General features: G+C 39.6%; 1 protein-coding gene across 2 annotated transcripts in view; it reads left to right on the forward strand.

The window, feature by feature from the left end:
• The window catches only part of ARHGAP18 (Rho GTPase activating protein 18), a 126,464-nt gene that overhangs the window by 48,069 nt on the left and 58,100 nt on the right, over positions 1-20,295 (forward strand). For both annotated transcript variants that reach the window (XM_036871999.1, XM_036872000.1), the window contains exon 2: positions 19,833-20,029. In XM_036871999.1, coding sequence (XP_036727894.1) covers positions 19,833-20,029 — 197 coding nt within the window. The remainder of the gene's footprint in view (positions 1-19,832; positions 20,030-20,295) is intronic.

Consider the following 20,295-nt stretch of genomic DNA (forward strand, 5'->3'; position numbering starts at 1 on the left):
GCGTCGCCTGGGAAACGGGACACAACAGACTGCGTGGTGGAGGACTTGAAATCAGCTCTAAACAGCTGTTGGATTCTGAACAAAACTTCAGGAAACTTGTCTGCTGGGTGAGCTGGTGGGATGAGGCAGTTGGGATGGGCGGAGGGTGGGGAACGGAGTATTCCTCATGCTGTTGTCAGGGAGTGTTTGGAAGCAACAAATGAATCTCACCTGCCTACTTAGCCAGTCACAGCTGGAAATCTCCTTGGAAGAGAGTATCTTATTCTCAAGCCCCCTCATTACACAGCTGAGGAGACCGTGGCAAGTAGAGGGGAGATGCCCTGCTTGGTGTGAGGCCAGCCTAGAATCCAGGCCTTCTGCTTCTGTCCCAGGTTCTGCTTACCTCTGCCCCAGCAAGCAGTGGCCCCGAAGTTTCCAATGAATTCTGCTTCCACTCATGTCAGATTTGTTTTTCAGCACCCCTGAATATTAAGGAACGTCAGTGCGAATTTATCTGAATCATAAATAGAAGTTCTTTATAGCTTGACTGTGGAGTCACCATTGTGGATCTTTCGTTGTTTTTAAAGGTTTTGTTTCCTTTTTCTCTTCTTCCTCTTCTTCTTGAAGGTTCAGTTTTTATTTAATGTACTTAACAAGAGAGAACCATTGTTTACCTTTATGGTAATTCTTTATAATTCCAAACGTACAACCTCCTCCTCACCACACAAGACTCTTCTGTTAAAAGTTCTTTGTTTTCTGAGAGTAAGCTCTCTTTCACTCCCATAGTCTTAACTCTCATCTATATGCTGATGACTTCTAAAATTATCCTGCCTTCAGTCAGTACCTCTTTCATGAGCTACTAATCTAGATTTTCAAATACTTTCAGCAGTTCTTTTTTTTTTTTTTTAACATCTTTATTGGAGTATAATTGCTTTACAATGGTGTGTTAGTTTCTGCTTTATAACAAAGTGAATCAGTTATACATATACATATATTCCCATATCTCTTCCCTCTTGCGTCTCCCTCCCTCCCACCCTCCCTATCCCACCCCTCTAGGTGGTCACAAAGCACCGAGCTGACCTCCCTGTGCTATGCGGCTGCTTCCCACTAGCTATCTATTTTACGTTTGGTAGTGTATATATGTCCATGCCACTCTCTCACTTTGTCACATCTTACCCTTCCCCCTCCCCATATCCTCAAGCCCATGCTCTAGTAGGTCTGTGTCTTTATTCCCGTCTTGCCCCTAGGTTCTTCATGACCATTTTTTTTTCCCCCTTAGATTCCATATATATGTGTTAGCATACTGTATTTGTTTTTCTCTTTCTGACTTTCTGATTTGAATGTGCAAAAGGGTCACCTGGGAATCCTGGTAAAATGCGCATTGGGATTCAGCAGGCCTGGGGCAGGGTCTGAGATTCTGCCTTTCGGACAAGCTTGATGCCACTGCTGCTAGCCCCAGGAACATACTTTATACCCAAAGAGTCATTGATTAAGGCACAGAGGTAAAGACAAGTGCATCTTGTATAAGGTCGGTGTGAGCTCTAGGTATACAGTGTCACCCAAGGGTCTCTGACATTTTTCACATTTAGCAGGTCCAAGCTGAACTTATCACATTCTCTGTCCAGCCTGCTCTGTGTTCTATATTCCCTCTCTCAGTTAGTGATTGTCATCTGTCCATCCAAGAACAAAGTGTGGAATCATCTTGGTTTCTTCTGTGTCCTCCGTCCTCTTTATCTGACTGGTCACCAAGGTCATTTGAGTCTACTTGAGAAAAGCTTCTTACATCTGCCCTTTCGCTTCTGTTTCTATCAACGCCCCCTGGATTCAGATCCTCATCATCTCCCGGGAATCCCCTCACTCCAGACCATCACAGCTCCAGGCTGTCCCACTATTTATTCTTCTTAAAAGTATGTTTCTCAAACACTAATTTGGAGTGACATTTGCTTGTTGAAAAACCTTCCCCTGTCACATTCCAAGTGTCTCAACATGACAGGCAAGGTCCAGCACAGTTTGGCTCCCTGCAATGCCTACACCATCTCCCCCCGTCCCCAGCTGGCTGCAGTTCCCTGGAAGTCAATGTAATCTGTCTATATGAATCCACTCACAGTTCCCCAGGCGCGCCGTGTATCTTTGCTCATATGGTTGCCACTGCCTTGAATGCCTTTCTCCTCACGTTCTACCTAGCAGAATCCTGCTCAGCCTTCAAGCTCCAGCTCTTAACCACTCTTCTATGAAGTCTTGACCAAGTCTCCTCCTTAGAGCTTGTGACTTTTCTAATCTCTGCTTGCATAGCAGTTACCACGTGCAATATTGTTTTGGAGTTCATTGCACAGGTCTTTGTTGCCTACTAAGTCCTAGGCCTACCTTGTCTGAAATACATCCACATTCCATAGTTTAGCATAGTGTGGAATAAAGTAGGTTTTCCCTAAATGTTTGCTGAAAAAGCAAATATCCTGTAGACAGACATGACATTTTGCATGTTGGAAGTAGGAGGGAATTGCATCACTCATACATATTGGGCTGTTTGGGGAGAACCTGCCTACTGCCTCATTCTTCTGTCGCTGCGCTCTCAGTACAGTGGCCACCAGCCATCTGTGGCGACTGAGCACTTGAAATGTGGTTGGTCCAAACTGAGCTGTGATACAGGCGTAAGTTACAGGATTTTGAAGACTTAGAATGAAAAAAAAGCAAAAGATCTCATTAACAGTTTTTATGTTGAATACATGTTGCAATGATAATGTTTTGGGTATATTGGGTTAAATAAAGTATACCATTAAAATTATTTTTACCAGTTTCTTTTTGCTTTTTTAATGTGGCCACTAGAAAAATTTAAATTACCACTGTGGCTTGCCTTTTATTTCAATTAGATAGCACTGTTGTAAAATAACTATCTATTGTCACATTCAAAACAACTCAGGAAGGTTTCCTGCCACCCCCTCCCCCCGATTGTGCTTTTTATTTTTTATTTTTTTTTAAACATCTTTATTGGAGTATAATTGCTTTACAATGGTGTGTTAGTTTCTGCTTTATAACAAAGTGAATCAGCTATACATATACATATATCCCCATATCTCCTCCCTCTTGCGTCTCCCTCCCACCTTCCCTATCAAGTGTGCTTTTTTAATATTCTTTTTTTTTTTAAAAGGAATTTTTTTTCCTTGTATTTATTTTTGGCTGTGTTGGGTTTTCGTTGCTGCGCGAGGGCTTTCTCTACTTGTGGCAAGCGGGGGCCACTCTTCATCGCGGTGCGCGGGCCTCTCACTGTCGCGGCCTCTCTTGTTGCGGAGCACAGGCTCCAGACGGGCAGGCTCAGTAATTGTGGCTCACGGGCCCAGTTGCTCCGCGGCATGCGGGATCTTCCCAGACCAGGGCTCGAACCCGTGTCCCCTGCATTGGCAGGCAGATTCTCAACCACTGCGCCACCAGGGAAGCCCTGTGCTTTTTAATATTCTGTCAAGTATTTAATGTTTATGGTTAAGTTTTCAATTATGAGTTATTGATTTAAAAATAAAATCATTTTTATGAAACTACTACCACTGAGTTCAGTTTTCCAAGTTGTAGTGTCTTTTGAGATGATTCTTTTGATTCTTACTGAGCTACTAAACTAAACCTCAGGAACTTTACCATATCCCACCTATGTTAATGTCACCAATCAATAAAAACTCAGAATGTTTATTTATTTATTTACCATGACCTATGGAGTAATAAGAAATGGAAAATGAGAAAGTTTATTATAAAATTTGTAATCCATGTCTTTAACCCTACTGCCTGCATAGTTTCTCAATACTTTTGCTGGTTCAAAATCACAACCCTTACCATCATAAAAACCTTGTGCTTAATTAATTTTTCAGTGTTTAAAGCTTAAGGATTCCATAAAAGTTTTTTTTAAAACTTGAGATGCCTAAAGCACTTGTTTTTCTAATTTTCTGTAGCCATAGACTCCTTTTCCAGTACATTCTTAAATGGATCTCCAAATAAGGTATTTATCAAAGTTTCTATGGTTGAGGGGAGGGGTAAGTGGGGAACCCAGATAGGCCCTTTTCCATCACCTTAGTTTCTCCTTCTTTAAAAAAATGCAACTCTGGGAGTTCCCTGGTGGTCTAGTGGTTAGGATTTGGCGCTTTCACTCGGGTTCAATCCCCGGTCAGCAAACTGAGATCCCGCAAGCTGCAAGGTGTGGCCAAAAAAAAACAAACAAAAAAAAAGGCAACTCCAAGGCAAAGTGGCTGGCTAAATTAAGACATTATGCATGAAAAATCAGTGTGAACAGATGAATAGATTAAAATTATGTAATTTTTAGAATTGGAAGAGACTTGAGGTATTCTTCTTGTTATAGGGTGAATTTTATGTGATGCTTACACAGTGAACAGTAGAGCTGGAGATAGGCCAACTTCTTCTGTCTTCCAATAGAATCTTCTTTTCTATGCTACCCTGCGATAATAACCTAAGAAATACTCATTCCTGGGACATTAGTATGGCCAAACAGTGATGATAGCACCTGAGGTGGAGGGTAGGAACCTGTTGGAGATGAAGTGAGGGCATATATATACCATGATTCATGGAGCGGTAGCCCAAAGTGAGAATTAGGTGACCGCTTAGGAGGTAGCCAGTAAATGTCAGTCTCTCTTCCCTCTGAACTCATTCCATAACTTCTTGCAATTCACTGATTAGTGTTTAAAATGGTGCAATGAATTATGCAAAAGCTGTTTCTGCAGGAGGGACTGTCTTGCAGCCTAATGCAGCACAGATGGAAAGATCCTCTTTTAATCATTGTTCCCACAACACTTGGAAGCTTTTTGAGGAATAAGCACTCAGAAGTGGAAGTGAATGGGCTTCAACAGTAAATGAATTCCTTCTGCAGAGAGGAACTGAAATGTATTTATGATGCAGAAGGTTGCCCTGTGTTTGAATGCTTATCCTTGTCATCTGAGATTCATGCTTAGAAGCCAAACGTTTCTTGAAATACTTGGGTTTGAGATGCTTCCACTGGAGGAACTACTTCTGCCCAGGCTGGCCCAACATGTATTATTATTTTTCTTCAGAAATGGTGGCGAGTATTTAAATGCCAATTCACTCCGTTCATGAAAATATGCAAATTACCTCTCTTTTTCTGATCCTTAGTTACTACCGAAGAGACTGAATTAGTTAGCATCCCCTTACTTTTATTAGCATAATATTAATGCAAATCATTAGCAAAGGCTTTTTAAAAAAGAAAGCAGAACCATCCATGGGAAGCAATTCACATGTAAAGCGACAGTGTTTAAGTCCTCAGTGAGGAAGAAGAAACATTTATGATTAGGTTTCTAACTTCGGTATCTGTGCCAAGGGCCACCCACCGCAGCCCAAACAGGTACTTGCTTCTAAAATCAGCATCACCTTGGAGGTTTCACTTGCAGAGCAAGAACCAATTGGAAAAAGCCCAAAGGGAAAATTTCAGAACAAAGGTGATACACAGTTACCTGTATTATGATTCAGATGCCATTAAGAATGTGTACTATAGGGTATATTTCTAAGACACTGCTTTTTAAAATATAGGAGGAAAAAGTAAATGCATGTTACTCATTGGCCAATTCAAGATATGGTAAAGGACCGACTTAAAACTATTCCCAGCAAAGGGGTTAATATAAAGAGGACACTGATTAATTCCTTCTTTGCTCAGAGGAAATGGGCTTAAATTAGAGGGAAGTAAAGTTGAATCAAATAACAGGAAGACATTGTTGGCTCTGGGGAGAGCTTTATAAAATTAGAATGAGGTATAGCAAGAGCCTGGAATCTCCCTTCTTACCTCCTCTTACTGTGTTACAAACATTTTGTACACTTTCTGGCAACTGTGTCTGCCTGTGTCTAACTGGAGTGAGCACTACAGCACCTGCTGTCTGCACCAGTCATTTGCATGGAGCCAGTGCTGCCCTAGATTGTTGTTTTCCTACGTGTTTTATCTCTTCTCATACCATGTAAACTCTCAGGGATCAGAGTTGAGGCCCTGTGCTGCTTTGGATACCAACATGTATAGTACCTTGCAATTAATGAGGAGCCAGTATTTATTGAATGAATGTATGAATCACAGCTTGGTTATCTGTTTATTATTATCAAGCAAGAACCCAAGCTCTGTAGCATCATTCCACCAAAACACTGAAATGTTCACTTCATCCCAATTCCACTGTTTTTTCCAGTGTCCATTTCATTACTTGAAATGGAAAATATACTTCATTATGTAGGTTAATTTCATTGACTATAACCACAATGATTTTTTTTAATTAATTAATTAATTTGTTTTTATTTTTGACTGTGTTGGGTCTTCGTTGCTGCCCGCGGGCTTTCTCTAGTTGCGGCGAGTGGGGGCTACTCTTCATTGTGGTGCTTGGGCTTCTCATTGCGGTGGCTTCTCTTGTTGCAGAGCACGGGCTCTAGGTGCACGGGCTTCAGTAGTTGTGGCACACAGGCTCAGTAGTTGTGGCTTGCGGGCTGTAGAGCGCAGGCTCAGTAGTTGTGGTGCACGGACTTAGTTGCTCCACGACATGTGGGATCTTCCCGGACCATGGCTCGAACCTGTGTCTCCTGCACTGGCAGGCGGATTCTCAACCACTGCACCACCAGGGAAGCCCAACCACAATGATTTTTTAAAAAATAAAATTTAAGTAGGAAATTCTGCCCAATATCGTAATGAAGACTGAGGATTAAATGTAGGCATTGTTGTTCAGTGAAACTTTCTATTCACAAAGCTATTGGATTAAGAAATTCATATTCCTGTATTAGATTGGTTGGCATATGCTTAGAGTTTCACAATATTTCTAATAAAAGCTGTGTATTTTACTTTATAGAACCAGCTTCAGCAAAACCAAAGTCCTTTATGAGGTGGGAACCCTTAAGAGTTGGCCCTCAAACACCTGAGTTGAAAAAGAAAAACAAAGAACAAGAAAAAGTTCTAAGTCTTGGATCTTTACTGTGGAGTGTCTGACAACCTAGGTCTTTCTGACAACTTACCCTGACAAGATAGTAAAGGAAGTTCATCTTTTTTAAAAAAGTGTTTTATTATTTTATTTTATTAAAACATCTTTATTGGAGTATAATTGCTTTACAATGTTGTGTCAGTTTCTGCTGTATAGCAAATAAAGGAAGTTCATCTTTGATCCCATCATCCTGCCTGGCTACCATGCCCTTGGTGCCCTGCACAAATACCACCTTCTACCTTAGGGGCACTACATTCTCTTAGTCCTTTCATCTTCTCCTTGTAAAACTTACTCAGATTCTGTTCTGGTCTCAAGAGGCTCTGTTCTCTAGTCAGTGGCCCAATGGCTAATCTCTTCTGCAGTGTTAGCTTCCTGAGACAACAACTCTTTCTTCCACCTCTTCTTTCCTGGCAAGGAAGGGCATGGGTAACACACTTGGCTGGGATGTGAGTTCCTGGGAGCCTTGGCCAGTTCAGAATGTGGGACTCAGGAAGGCAACTCAGCAGGCGACCTTTGGGAAAGAATTAGATATCACTCTGTCTGGATTGTTTCTTTGTTGGGACTGGGCAGAAAGGAGAATCCATGTAGAGCAGTGGGGATAGCAGTAGAGAGCAAGAGGGATGGCAGTGGAAAACTGGAGGTGGACGTCCTTGAGCTGGACCTTGATTTAGCCTCAGCTGTTTATAGAGAGCCAACAGCCTGGGTCGTGGCTAGGGAGGGAACTCTCAGGGACACTGGCTTCTTGTGGACTTCTTAGCTTGTTTCAAATTCCCACATGGAATGGCATTTTGGAACTGGATGCCATATTGCTTTTGGCTAAGTGCTAATATTGCTGCCCCATGTAAGTAACAGGTCAGTAGTAGGCTAGCATAAGCCTGGTGATAAGCTGGAGACTCAGGAGCTTCCTAAGAGGACCAAGATAGGAATTCAACTAGGACAGGTTCATAAACTTCCAGTTTGGAGGATTTAATCCTGCCAGAATTTGATGTCCTGTGGGTGGCATTTACCAGAGCTCAGTGTGCCCGTAACTATGCCAGATGATGTGGTAATGCTAAGGAATAGCATTAGTTATGTTTTCTTATTAATATTTTTTCTTTCCCTTCTGCATTTCCTCCCCTCATTGCCTGTATGTTCCCATAATTCCTTCCCATAAAGCTCTTGCCCATCCCTCATGGTCACCTTAGGTCTCTCTGCCCTCTCAGACCTGTTCCTGTTCTCCAAACAGAGCTCGGTGGCTTTGAGTGAAAACACTTGTTTTTGTGGGATTTTTGTTTTGTTTTGTTTTTCCTTCAAAAGTTAAGGTTAAAACCCCCACCCCCAGGCAGTACTTTACCTTTGGAAATTGCCTTTAGTTTCCCATGTTTTATTTTATATTTCATGTCTCTTTTAGGCTACTTGCGTTCACATCTGACTTATGTTGGGTCAGCTCAGATTCTAAAGCATACTAAGAAAAAAGAGGTCTCAGATAATCTCATTTAAAAAGGAAAATTTATCCTGTAATATTCACATAGTCTACTTTGTAACTGACTTCCGAAGACATTTAGTGGAAAATGTTACGGATGGATTGTTTCTAAGCTTGGCTAAATTATTTGAAAAGCTGGAAATTATTTCTTCACCACCCCCCTCCATCTCCTCAGTACAGCTGACTTTTAGGACCTGGCTTATAAAAATACTTCCTGACCTTCAGTACTTATCGGTGGAGCATTATAGTCTTTGAAGGTCATTTGGAGCTATCCATAAAATTACACTTTGCAGCCTAAGTGAAGCAGCTTTCTTTTTTCCTAACCAGGTATCTGCCACACTGTTGCTGCTGTTTTAAATTGTTCTGCTGTTACTACTCACCAGCATTACTTTGAAATGATGTAGAAGTGTGTATCCTCTCCCTTTTCATTGTGTAACATAAACACAGACATCCTTTCACTTTTAACATTTTTTTCCAGTGTTTGTCTATAGCGTTCCTTATGCTGTCTGGTGGAAGCTTGGTTTCATGCCCCTGTAGCCCAACTGAGATAGATGATTTCTCTACCTTATTGTAACAAATAATCACAAAGAACCAAAAAGAGTTTAATAATAATGCCCGCATCTTTTCCAAAGTATATGCCCATGCATTTAGCTTCAGTTATTATCAAAATGTTTCTTTTAAAATCCAACTTTGCCTTGTGTCCACGTTTTTATTGACATAGGAAAATTGATGTTACTGTGTATATAAAGTCTTACAGAAGGGCAAGAGGTTGGCCCATAGAAATAAATAAAACCAATATTTTATTCAACACTATTCCAATATTAAATTTTAAAAATATTAATGTTCATAGTTTTGTGTTTTATCGACAGATATTTTGTTAGTACCTATATGATGGTAGGTATTATGAATCAATAGCAACCTACTAAAAAAAAAAAAAAAAGCAACCTACTTTATGAATTGGAGAGGGATATCAGAAAACTGTAATTTGTCAATCTTTAGTCAGTCAGCGCCCAGAATGAGATTCCTGGCCAACAGTTAAACATCTGTCCTGGATCCCAGATCCTGAAGTATATTGTTATGTCTTGTATGTGAGAGAGTTGCACATTGATGAAAATTTATCTGTTTGTATTAATGTGTTTTTAAGGCATATTGGTGAACTGTAATGCTGAGATTCTAAGCTAACAGAAGGCATGATGGGGACTTTTGAATGACGAGTTCAAGCATATTAGAGAAGATGGGAAGACTTTTGGTCTTCATTAGTGAATCCCTTTGTTCATTTCACCTCTGAAAATGTGTTGAGAACTTGATGGATTCCTCAGAAAGAAAAAAGCACAGCCCTGAAACCAAAAAGACAAAAATTTGATTTGTCAAAAGCAAAAAAAAAAAGGATGAAAGGTTGATGACAATTTTGGGTGCTGATAGCTACCTTTGAAGCCTCATGACTATTGTGAAACAAGAACCAGGCTTTAGACGATTGTGGTGAGAAAGCTAGACTCCATCTCAGGAAAGAACAGCCTCAATTATGGACCAGTGAGTGAGCTGCAGACAAATCCAGGAGGACTGTGGCAAAGTCACGGGGAGAAGGAGGGATCCCAGGCCGGGCTGTGGAGGTAACCTCAAATTGTTGAGCTTAATCTATGGAAATCGTTGTTTGGGCGGAGGGTGAGCTGGAGGTGAGTGGGTAGTGACAGTTAGAGAGGAAGGGAAATTCTTTCTGAGGAAGGAGTGGTGAACCACAGCAGGGCCTGAAGAGTGTTAGAGACAATGCTAAAGCATAGGTCATGACCCAGAGGCCCATGCTGGAGAGTTGTCTGGGCCGCTGGTTCAGTGAGGACCTGGAAGATTCCACGCATGCCTAGTTTCAGTGTCATTTATAATCTCTTTCAAGATAAAGGCTTGAGTAGGTCGGTTGAACAGACATCTCTGATAAGGTGCCCAACGTACCCCAGGCATTCAACAAATATTTTAAAATTTATTTTAGAGATTAAGTTGACAGGATGAAACCAGGGAATGTGTGCTTAACAAACTGTATGCCAGTGCTTGTTTGTGACTTAATATTAGGTACAGTATGGTATGAAATTGGCCCTTTCTTTTGTATGTTTTTATTCCCTCATAAGGAAGGCTGCTTTCAAATTAAACACACAAGAGTTACAGAGGTATAGAACAATTACCTATTAATTACCTTTTAGGGTTTCCTGATGACTGATTTCTTTACTGTCTACTTTTCATGTCCCTGTTTTATTCCTTTGTAGTTTTGTGCAATTAAGTGAGAAACACCTTAGAAATTAAAAGGATGTTGTTGTTTCAGAAGCAGCCATAAATCAGTAATTAATAATTGAACAGTTCCCAAGCATCTGCTATGGCAAATGGATGGCTAAACCCAGGGATACCCAGATGAAAGACAAACAAACAAAAACCCCCAAACAAACAAACAAAAAACTGCAGATCCTTGCAGCAAGGAACATACAGTGTAGTGGTAGAGATACAAGCATGAGTACCACAGTGCAGGATGTGGTCAGGATTGTGGGGAGACTGAAGGAGCGTGGAAATGTCTTTCTTTACTCCAACCCCCATGGAGAAAGACACCAAGATATGAAATTGAGTAATGACAACTGGAAAACATTTCCAGCTGGAGAGCCTATACGCCGAATGCAAAGCGGCTGCTGGTGTTGAATCTCCAGATGGCTTGAAACTAACCAGAACAAGGAAAGGAGAGAGTTCTGGAGAAGAGCTGTGTCAGGTACATCCAAGTGTCAGGTAGATACAAGTCCTGGTGATGGAGAATTGAGTGGAGTGCATATGCAAACTCAGTTCGATATGCTTTGAACCAGTCTTCCAAGATCTTGATATTTCATGTCAAGTCCCACTGCTGACCTCTTTACCCTCGTCTTGGAAAATGACTTAGACGTTCAGATTCCTGGCTACCATTTGGCTACTTGTTGTTGAGTCTTGTTGCCAATGGAGGAGGAAAAACTGCCTCCTGAGAGAGATTGGGGGAGCTCAAAACAAAGAGGATCTCACTTCTACCCAGAATCAACGCTCGAAAATAAGAAAGACCTATGTCTGGTGGCCGGTGTTAGCCCATAACTTCCCCTTTACATACTCTATGTCTATACTTAAAAGGGAAGGGAGTTTTTCCAATTTGCTTTGGCTGCCTCATGACTCTCCCACATGCCCTTCTGTCTTGTGCCTTTTCTCCTTTCTTTCTACTAGACTTGGTGGTAGTCGCTGCTGCCTGTACCCCTATTCTTTTAGTGATGTTCACGTATGAATTGGTTCTACCATAGTTTTCTGTAAAAGTGAGAAAGCCACGTTTTCAAAGCTCTCTCTCAGCAGCGTCACTAATGGGCTTCTCTTCTCAGCTTTACTCAGGCAAAGCTAAGTAAATAGAGCATCATCAGTTCATTTGCTCATTGTTTTGCTGTGGGTCAAACTTGGGTGGACGCTCTGTGCCGACTACAGCAATGTGCTAGACATATGTTAAGTGACGTTTATTTTTAAAGAAAAAGAAAGCTGAAAGAAATAATGGGTTTTATTCTTCCCCCACATGAAAGGGGTAAAATATGCAAAGGGTAAAAGTAAGTTTACTTGAAATGTGAAAACTAACATATATTTTAAAAATAATAGCAATTGGGTCAGGTAGAAGATGTGAGGAATCCTTTCCCTGGGCTCTGAAGGCTGCCTGGGAGTGGGGAGAGGCCAGTGTGGGATTGCTTTCCAATCAACTTCTTACTGCCTTAAGGCACTGTCAGTGTTCTTTCTTTCTGGTGTCAGAGCCACTTCTAGTAATTACTGCTTTCAGCTAAACAATAGTAGGCATTCACTTCCCAGGGAAAAATGACTTGGGTCATTCATAGGCTGCAGCTCTTCATAGTCACTCAAATTCAGTGTAGTCTTATGGACAAGGCCATTACGAGTATTAATAGCTTCACCATCTCATGATGGCAGTGATTACTTCTTTAATATCACTGACAAAATAAAAGAGAAAGATCTACACATCGGAAACACTTTTTTACCCCCAGCCTAGAGATAATGTAGCTGGAGAGACAGAGTGAATTTTTAAAACATTTAAAAAAATTTTTAACATCTTCAAAACAAAGCTTTTTAAAAAATGGGTATATTTGAAGTCGTGCCCCAGCATGGCACAAACCACTGTTTATAAAATGCATTGGAAAAGAATTCTCATGCATTTTAAAGAGGTATGATTTGTTTGTTAAATGTATTTTTCTCTAGATAAGTGTAGTGGTCATTTTAAAATGTTAATTATAGACTGAACAAGATCACTTTTGGTTTTGCTATGTGCAATATAAACTCACAACGACTGGAGCATCAGATGTGAAAAAAGTAAATTCTGCCCCTTCTAGTCTATTTGGTATAATAGACTGAAGAAGAAATGAGGACACTAATTTTGGTTCGACCATCACTTTGCTGAGATTTTGAAGAAGACTTAACCCTGGCGCCTCATTAACCTCATCTAGAAAATGATGGGATAGGTTTAAATCTCTAGGGTCCAATACCATTCTAAAGTCTACACTTCAATAAATATGGCTTTATCTAAAATATACTTGGTCATTATGGTTGATGATAAATCATGATCTCAATAAGAACTTTTTTTTTGGCACATTAAAAACAGAACAAAAAAACAGAACAAAAATAACCTTATGCTCTTGTATCTCTCAACCCAGTCACTTCTTTTCCTGTGTTGGAAGTAAAAGTCGAATAAGGAGCATGAAAGAGAGTATACCTCTTTTAGAAAGGATCTTGTAAGAAAAGAAAACAAAACCAAGTCCTAGCATCAAAGGACTTCAAGAAAGCAGACTTTGGGCCACAAAAATGCCCTGGAAGGAGCAGGACCAGGAGACAGACTGAATATGAAGTGTAGCAATATGATTCTTGATGGGGTAGGGTACAAAAAGTAGAGATTGGATCAGATAGTTAAATATGAGTTCAAAGAAATGTCCTAGTTCCAAATAAATACCTCGAGATGATTGTAGGAAGAGGTACAGATGGATGATAAAGGAGCATTAAAGAAAATACACATTTTCAAATACACCGGGCAAAAGGGGAAGCTTAGAGAGAATTTCTGCCCATTGTTCATGGCGGATAAAAGCAAATGATGGGGGACTTCCCTGGTGGTGCAGTGGTTAAGAATCTGCCTGCCAATGCAGGAGACACAGGTTCGAGCCCTGGTCTGGGAAGATCCCACATGCTGCAGAGCAACTAAACCCGTGCACCACAACTATTGAGCCCATGTGCCACAACTACTGAAGCCTGGGCACCTAGAGCCCATGCTCCGCAACAAGAGAAGCCACTGCAGTGGGAAGCCCACGCACCGCAACAAAGAGTAGCCCCCTCTCGCCGCAACTAGGGAAAGCCTGCATGCAGCAACAAAGACCCAACGCAGCCAAAAATAAATAAATAAAATAAATAAATTTATTAAAAAAAAAAAAAGCAAATGATGGAAGACATTGGCAAGGTAGGGGTTTTTAAATAATGCTTTTATTCTTTGTCATTGTATTATGAATTAAATATGGATATATCATTGGAATAAGTCCCAGTCTTGATGAAAGGCTGTAAAACTAAACTAAAATAAACAAAAAAGTAGGTCAAAGGTCACTAGGAGAGCATGTCTGTTTCTTTCAGTAAGGCTTTCTGGAGTGTTGCCCACAGAATTGAAAAGTGCTTTTTCAGATCCATTCGGTGTTTTTGAGAAATCCTGGAGCAGTGTTTTCAAAGTGTGGTGGTGGAACACCTGAGGCTCTTGAGACCCTTTCAGGGGTCTGAGAGATCAGAACTATTTTCATAATAACACCAAGATGTTACTGGCCTTTTTCATTCTCATTCTCTCCTGAGAATACAGCGGAGTTTCCCAGAAACTACATGACTTACAATATCTCAGAAGAGTAAATGCAGAGGCAGATGTGAGAATCCAGATGTCTTCTATTAAGCCAGACATTAAAGACAGTTTCAAAAATGTAAAACAATGCTACTTATCTCACTATTTTTTTTTCTTGGTTTGGAAAATATAGGGCTTCCCCCCTGCCCCAAATGTTATTTAAGATATTTATTCTTCTTATTCTTAAATTAATTAGTGTTTGAATTTTTTTTGTTTTTAATATCTAATAGTGTCCGTATCAGTGGATATAATCTATCTCAAAAACACTCTGGAAGCCCTTGAAGATTTTTAAGTGTGTAAAGGAGGTCTGAGACCAAAGGTTTAAGAATGACTGTCCCTACATGGGTTCGATCCCTGGTCTGGGAAGATCCCACATGCCGCAGAGCAACTGAGCCCGTGCACCACAACTACCGAGCCTGTGCTCTAGAGCCCGCGAGCCACAACTGCTGAAGCCCGCATGCCACAGCTGCTGAAGCCCGCATGCCTAGAGCCCATGCTCCGCAACAAGAGAAGCCACCGCAATGAGAAGCCCACGCACCGCAACAAAGAGTAGCCCCGCTCACCACAACTAGAGAAAGCTTGCGCACAGCAACGAAGACCCAATGCAGCCAAAATAAATAAATAAATAAGATAAAATAAAATAAAAAAATACTACTGCCTTACATCAACACAAAACTTCAGAGTAAACTGCAAGCTTGCCGAAGCTATTGTGACTCTTAAAACAACATGGTGACAACAGCAAAGTTGAAACTACTAACTGCGTTTTGCAAGCAAGAAAACACACGTTAAGTGATCTTGCCAAGGCCATGTTGCTAGTAGAATTCATTTTATAATTCTGAAGTACCCCATAAATAAGTTATCAAATAAAGTCATATGAATAAATATTTCTTGAGCTCAACATGGAGTACCTCTCCAAGACAAATGATATAGCAATCTAAAAGGCACAAAAGTAAGGTTTCTAATTGTGTGCGTATGTATATAAAGGAGAAATCTGTTATGACTATAGCTAAAACTTTATCACTGATATCTGTAGGTTCATGACAATATTCATGAGCATAAAAGCTGGCTGTTTATGGAACAAAAATGTATGGAGAACTAGAGTGGCAATAACCCTGGAAGATGAGGTATCAGAAGAAATGGTTTGGTATGGGTGACACAGCACATTTACTACAATGGTCACCTCTATCTAGAACGAGACCCCCACTTCATAAAAGACTGGAGTACCAAAAACAAACAAACAAAAACAAACAAAAAACCACCTGTTGAAGATTCACTCTTTCAGAGCTTCTAAGTCCAACTTTTGCCTATAGCAGTCCTTCCATTTAGTCGCTTCCCACTCTAATATGTCAAATTTCACTCCTGCCATTCATCAATGCTATGGACTGAACTCCTGAACCACAGATTCTCCTCATTGGGCAAGAAGATGGCAATGGGGCCAAACATAGATGCAAGTCAAGTAATTCTTTCCTTTACATCTTACCTACACCCTGTTTGTGGTTTACTCTCTGATGCCTGAAATCCCAGTTTGTTTGTTATGTCTAGGTTTGTTAATATTTGGCAATGAGACCACCTGTATTTATTTAGCACTTTATCGTTTATACAGTGCAAGTATGTCCTCTTCTGATTTTCACAGCAACTCTATGGAGTAGCAAATAAGTGAGAGTTCAGTGTCTTACACGGTGCTAAATGGCATTTGTCAATTGATGGTTTTGCTACAGACTATAATACACAAAAAATAAAGACCTTGTTTCAAGAAAAAAAAAAAAAAAAAAAAAGAATGACTGTCCCTAGAGGATAAGTAATTTCTCTGAACCTCAGAAGAGGGCAAAGGTGACCTTATTAAACTATGGGAGTGGCAGTTATCTGTAGTTAGCAGTTACACAAATGTTAGCAATGATACTAACGAGTGCCTTCTTCTTGGCTACCTCTGAGACACTTTAATAGGAATTCTTATTTGATACCTCACAACAAACAAAGCAGTCAAGGCTGTTGGCATTCTTTCCATTTTATAGATAGGAAAATGTTAGAATCAGAGAAGTGATTTTCCAAGGATCATGAAAAAAAGTTGAGCTGGAACCATTTGGTATTTATGAATCCTAGTCCTATGTGTTTCCCCGTTGTTTCACTGACTGCATTGGTACTAGGACGAATCAAGCAATTTTCTTCTAGTGGACCACAGCATGGCGCATGGCAAACTCTTAACTCCTTGTGGAGGACAGCTTGTGTCAGATCACCTTAAGATCCTCTACGACAAAAAAAATAACAGGTATCACTAACACCCTGATGATACCAGTACATTTGAAATTCACTGGCCAGGTGGAAAAAATATTACAGAAAAATGGGATAAAATATACCTGGGGAAAATATAAGGAAACAAAACTCCAGTTTTTATCAACACAGCACGAGGACATGCCAGCAAGATAACACACCATAAAGGCCCATGGGGTCTGTAAAGTTGAGTCTTTGCTGGTGATGTTATAGCGCCCATGGGAAAAAAGCCCAAGTGATAATACTGTGATGTATTAGAGCAAGACTTGTACAGTGGACTAGGAAGCATCTTCTCTTAGAGGACAGTGTCTGGTTCTGTAGTTATAGTTGTAAAAGGTGAGAAATGGGGGAGTTTTGGAAGAGTGGTCGTGGATGTGTAGCACATGGGATTCTGGATGGGGAGTGAGGAAAAGTGAACAGAGAACCATCATTTGCTGGTAAGTCAGATGGAGGTAATTGGTAGTTGCCTGTGGGGCAAAGCGTGTGTTTCTCTGATTTGAGCACCATGTGTTGCCTGGGATCTTTTGGAAATACAGAATATTTCTGCTCCATACTTCATTATGTCTAGCAGATGTTGCTTTCATGTTTTTGAGCCCAATTTGCAGAATGAACATGGTGTCGTAAAACATACTCCTAAAAACAGAAGAGAGGAAACTAGTTAACTGGCCTCTTACCAGGACAGTTTTAAGAAGGGCCAGGCTTTTAGCTGTGGCCTGCCTGGAGTACAAAAGTGAGACTATTCTAAGAAGAAAAGCAGTGTCATGACATGTTTATTGATGTAAACTGTGAATAAAGAATGTTCAGTCACATTTTTAGAAAAAATATAAACTATTCGGCAGCTGACTAAGGAGGGAACTATCACTGGACGGTTGCCTCCTCCCTACACTCCATCCCCTAATATTTAAAAAAAATTGTTTTCTTGCAACATTTGCCAGTGATCCAAAAAAAGAAAAAGAAAAATCCTCCTTCTCATGACTCAGTATCTTCAGGTTGTTACAACAAACCTGTTCAGCTTTTGAATCTTATTAAAGTCAAAATATTGAGTCGATTCATCAGCACTAAGCGATTAGATTTTCGCTTTATGCGTGTTTTGAAAGCAGGGCTTGCTATAGAAGGTATATTTACGTAACAACGCTGTTGCTCCGATGCCCTTGCATTTTTCTGCACATGCTCTTATCTTAATGGAAATTTACTGGAAAATTCTTGCCAGAATAAACACATTCCTTCAGGAGTGAAAGGCTTAATGTACTTTTCGTTCAACGGCACCACTTTCCTGTGAGAAGATAAACCAAATTATTTGGCATTAGTCATTATACTTCACACATTCCACAGTTCTCATCATGATCTCCCGTGGGGCTAAGGGTTGTCGAAAATAGCAATAAAGTAGACAATCTTACATTCTAATGAGAGGTAAAATAAAAGCAAGGAAAGGCGTCTATATATTTGACATGAAATAAACCAAAAATGAATCTGGCAAACACTGTAAATTAGCTTTAGCTATCCTGATAAAGCAGGATTAAGGAATATGAACCAGAGATCAGTTGAGCTGGTGATCACAGAAATAAAAAATAGAATTTACTTTTCATTTTTAAGAGAAAAGAGAGCTTTCTCATTCACATTGTAATTTAAGAATCAGGAGTGTAAACCCTAAACTGAGAACACCGATAGTATCATGGCCACAGGGTGGGATACAAGGATGTAAACAGGAGTTGGGGCAGGGAGGGAGGAAATGTCCTTTGAATTAAGGGATGGAGGGCGGCAAACAATGGACAATGGAGGCTAGAGGAAAGAGATTCACACAAACATGTCTAGACTTCCTCCTGTTGGCCCTCATTCTAACGCCCACCCATCACCACGCCAGGGTTGCTGCTGGGGTGAGATTATAGGGATTGTTCCATCATTCATGCAACCAGCATTAATGAAGTATGTAATCAAGGCAGAGAGAACCATCTTTAAAGGGATAAAACTGGCCGATTAGCGCATTACAGTTAAGCAGTCAGTTATATTGCATTTATTTGCAGCAATAGGTAATTAAGTTCTTTGACTTTTTCTAAGAAGTCAGTTGGAATTAAACTGCTGGGTAGATTCGACCAGAGTTTAGTGACCTTCTTCCTTATGCTGTATTAAATCCTACTATTTTAAATAACTATGGGAAAGGCCAGTTTAAATGTGAAAATGTTCACACACTATTAAAGAATTTTGTTTAGTCGCATTTCTTTTTATTTTCTCTATGTGCCGTAAGTACAACCAGTCTAGCAGAGTATTACTTCCTAATGTCTTCTTGGGAGATAAAAAAGCAATTTGATATTAGAATAACAAAACACTCATTCACCAGTTATTGTCTCTACTCAAATTGTATTTCTGAAAAATTATTGAATATAAAGGGGAAAAACCATAGCTGAAAAATTTCCTCCTTCAAGTAATAAGGCTTTTCCCTCTCTATCTCAATATAAACAATAATGAAACAATTTAATATTTCTATTCTATATGGGTTTTTTATTATTAGGCCCTTTAATTCAATGTTAGTAGTAGGCAGGATATGACTTATGAAGAAAAAAATATAGTTGAAGTCATTAAAAAATTTATTCACTTATCCTTTTCTTCATAGATTATATTTAACCAAATGTTTACAAGGTAATTCCTAACTACTTATTCAGAATTGCCAATAAATACATTTTTTACCATGTTTTAAAATATATGTAATAATAGGTACATTTATAAGTGTAAATATTAAAAGTTGCTTTCTAAAATAGAGTGTATCAGCAAACTTAATATACCATCCTTCTATTCATGTTTCGGTTCCAAAAAACAAAATGAAAATTCAAATGGTACCTCATTCATTGATTGCGGATATTTGCTATGTAAGGGTTGATTGAGTTTGATTTATAGGTATCAATGATAAATATGAAATACTGTGTGAAATTCAATCCCAATTTAATTAACCTCTAATCAAGATTTAACCTGTTGCTTTCTAAGAACAAATTTTCAGTTTTAAAGAAGACTTAAAATAATTTAAATGAAATGGAAATGGAAAAATATTTATCGCATTGCTGTTTGTTCTTTGCCATGCTTTTCCATAGAGGATAAAACTGTTCATTCTACAAGAGTATTATAATCAGTAGCCTCTCAAGGTAAACAGTTTCAAAATACACATCTCTTTGGTTTTGTTAAGGAGAACTTGAGTTTCCAAATTCTCCAGCTCAGTACTATGATATTTTAGAAATTGTACTACTTCTTCATGTACTAAGATGAACCGTGTTTTCTTTTGAATTTATAGTCGCAGATATGGCCAGTATACTATGAACCAGGAAATCACCAAAGTTATAGAAAGGCCTCCATTTGATCGATCAAGTTCCCAGGATTCTTTGGATGAACTATCTATGGAAGATTATTGGACCGAACTAGAAAATATCAAGAAATCTAGTGAGAACAGACAAGAAGATCAAGAGGTGGTGGTTGTCAAAGAGCCTGATGGTAATAATGAAATTAATAAAACTTTTTTTTCTTTTTTTCTCTCTCTCTTTTTAAATATGTATTGATGGGAAATGAAGACATGGAAAGGAAGAGGAGGAAAAAAAATTAAAGCTAGGAAAACGAGAAAAAGATAAATGGTAGCTGCCTTTCATCTTGAAAATGACTTAATTGTGGCAGATTTATAGATGCAACTGACAAATATAAGTGGCATAAGTAAATTCACTTAGTTTTGGATGTGGCTAGAATCTTGTTGGCTACGCTTGCCG

This window comes from Balaenoptera musculus, chromosome 12 (genome assembly GCF_009873245.2).
Source record: "Balaenoptera musculus isolate JJ_BM4_2016_0621 chromosome 12, mBalMus1.pri.v3, whole genome shotgun sequence".
In the NCBI taxonomy this organism is placed as follows: domain Eukaryota; kingdom Metazoa; phylum Chordata; class Mammalia; order Artiodactyla; family Balaenopteridae; genus Balaenoptera; species Balaenoptera musculus.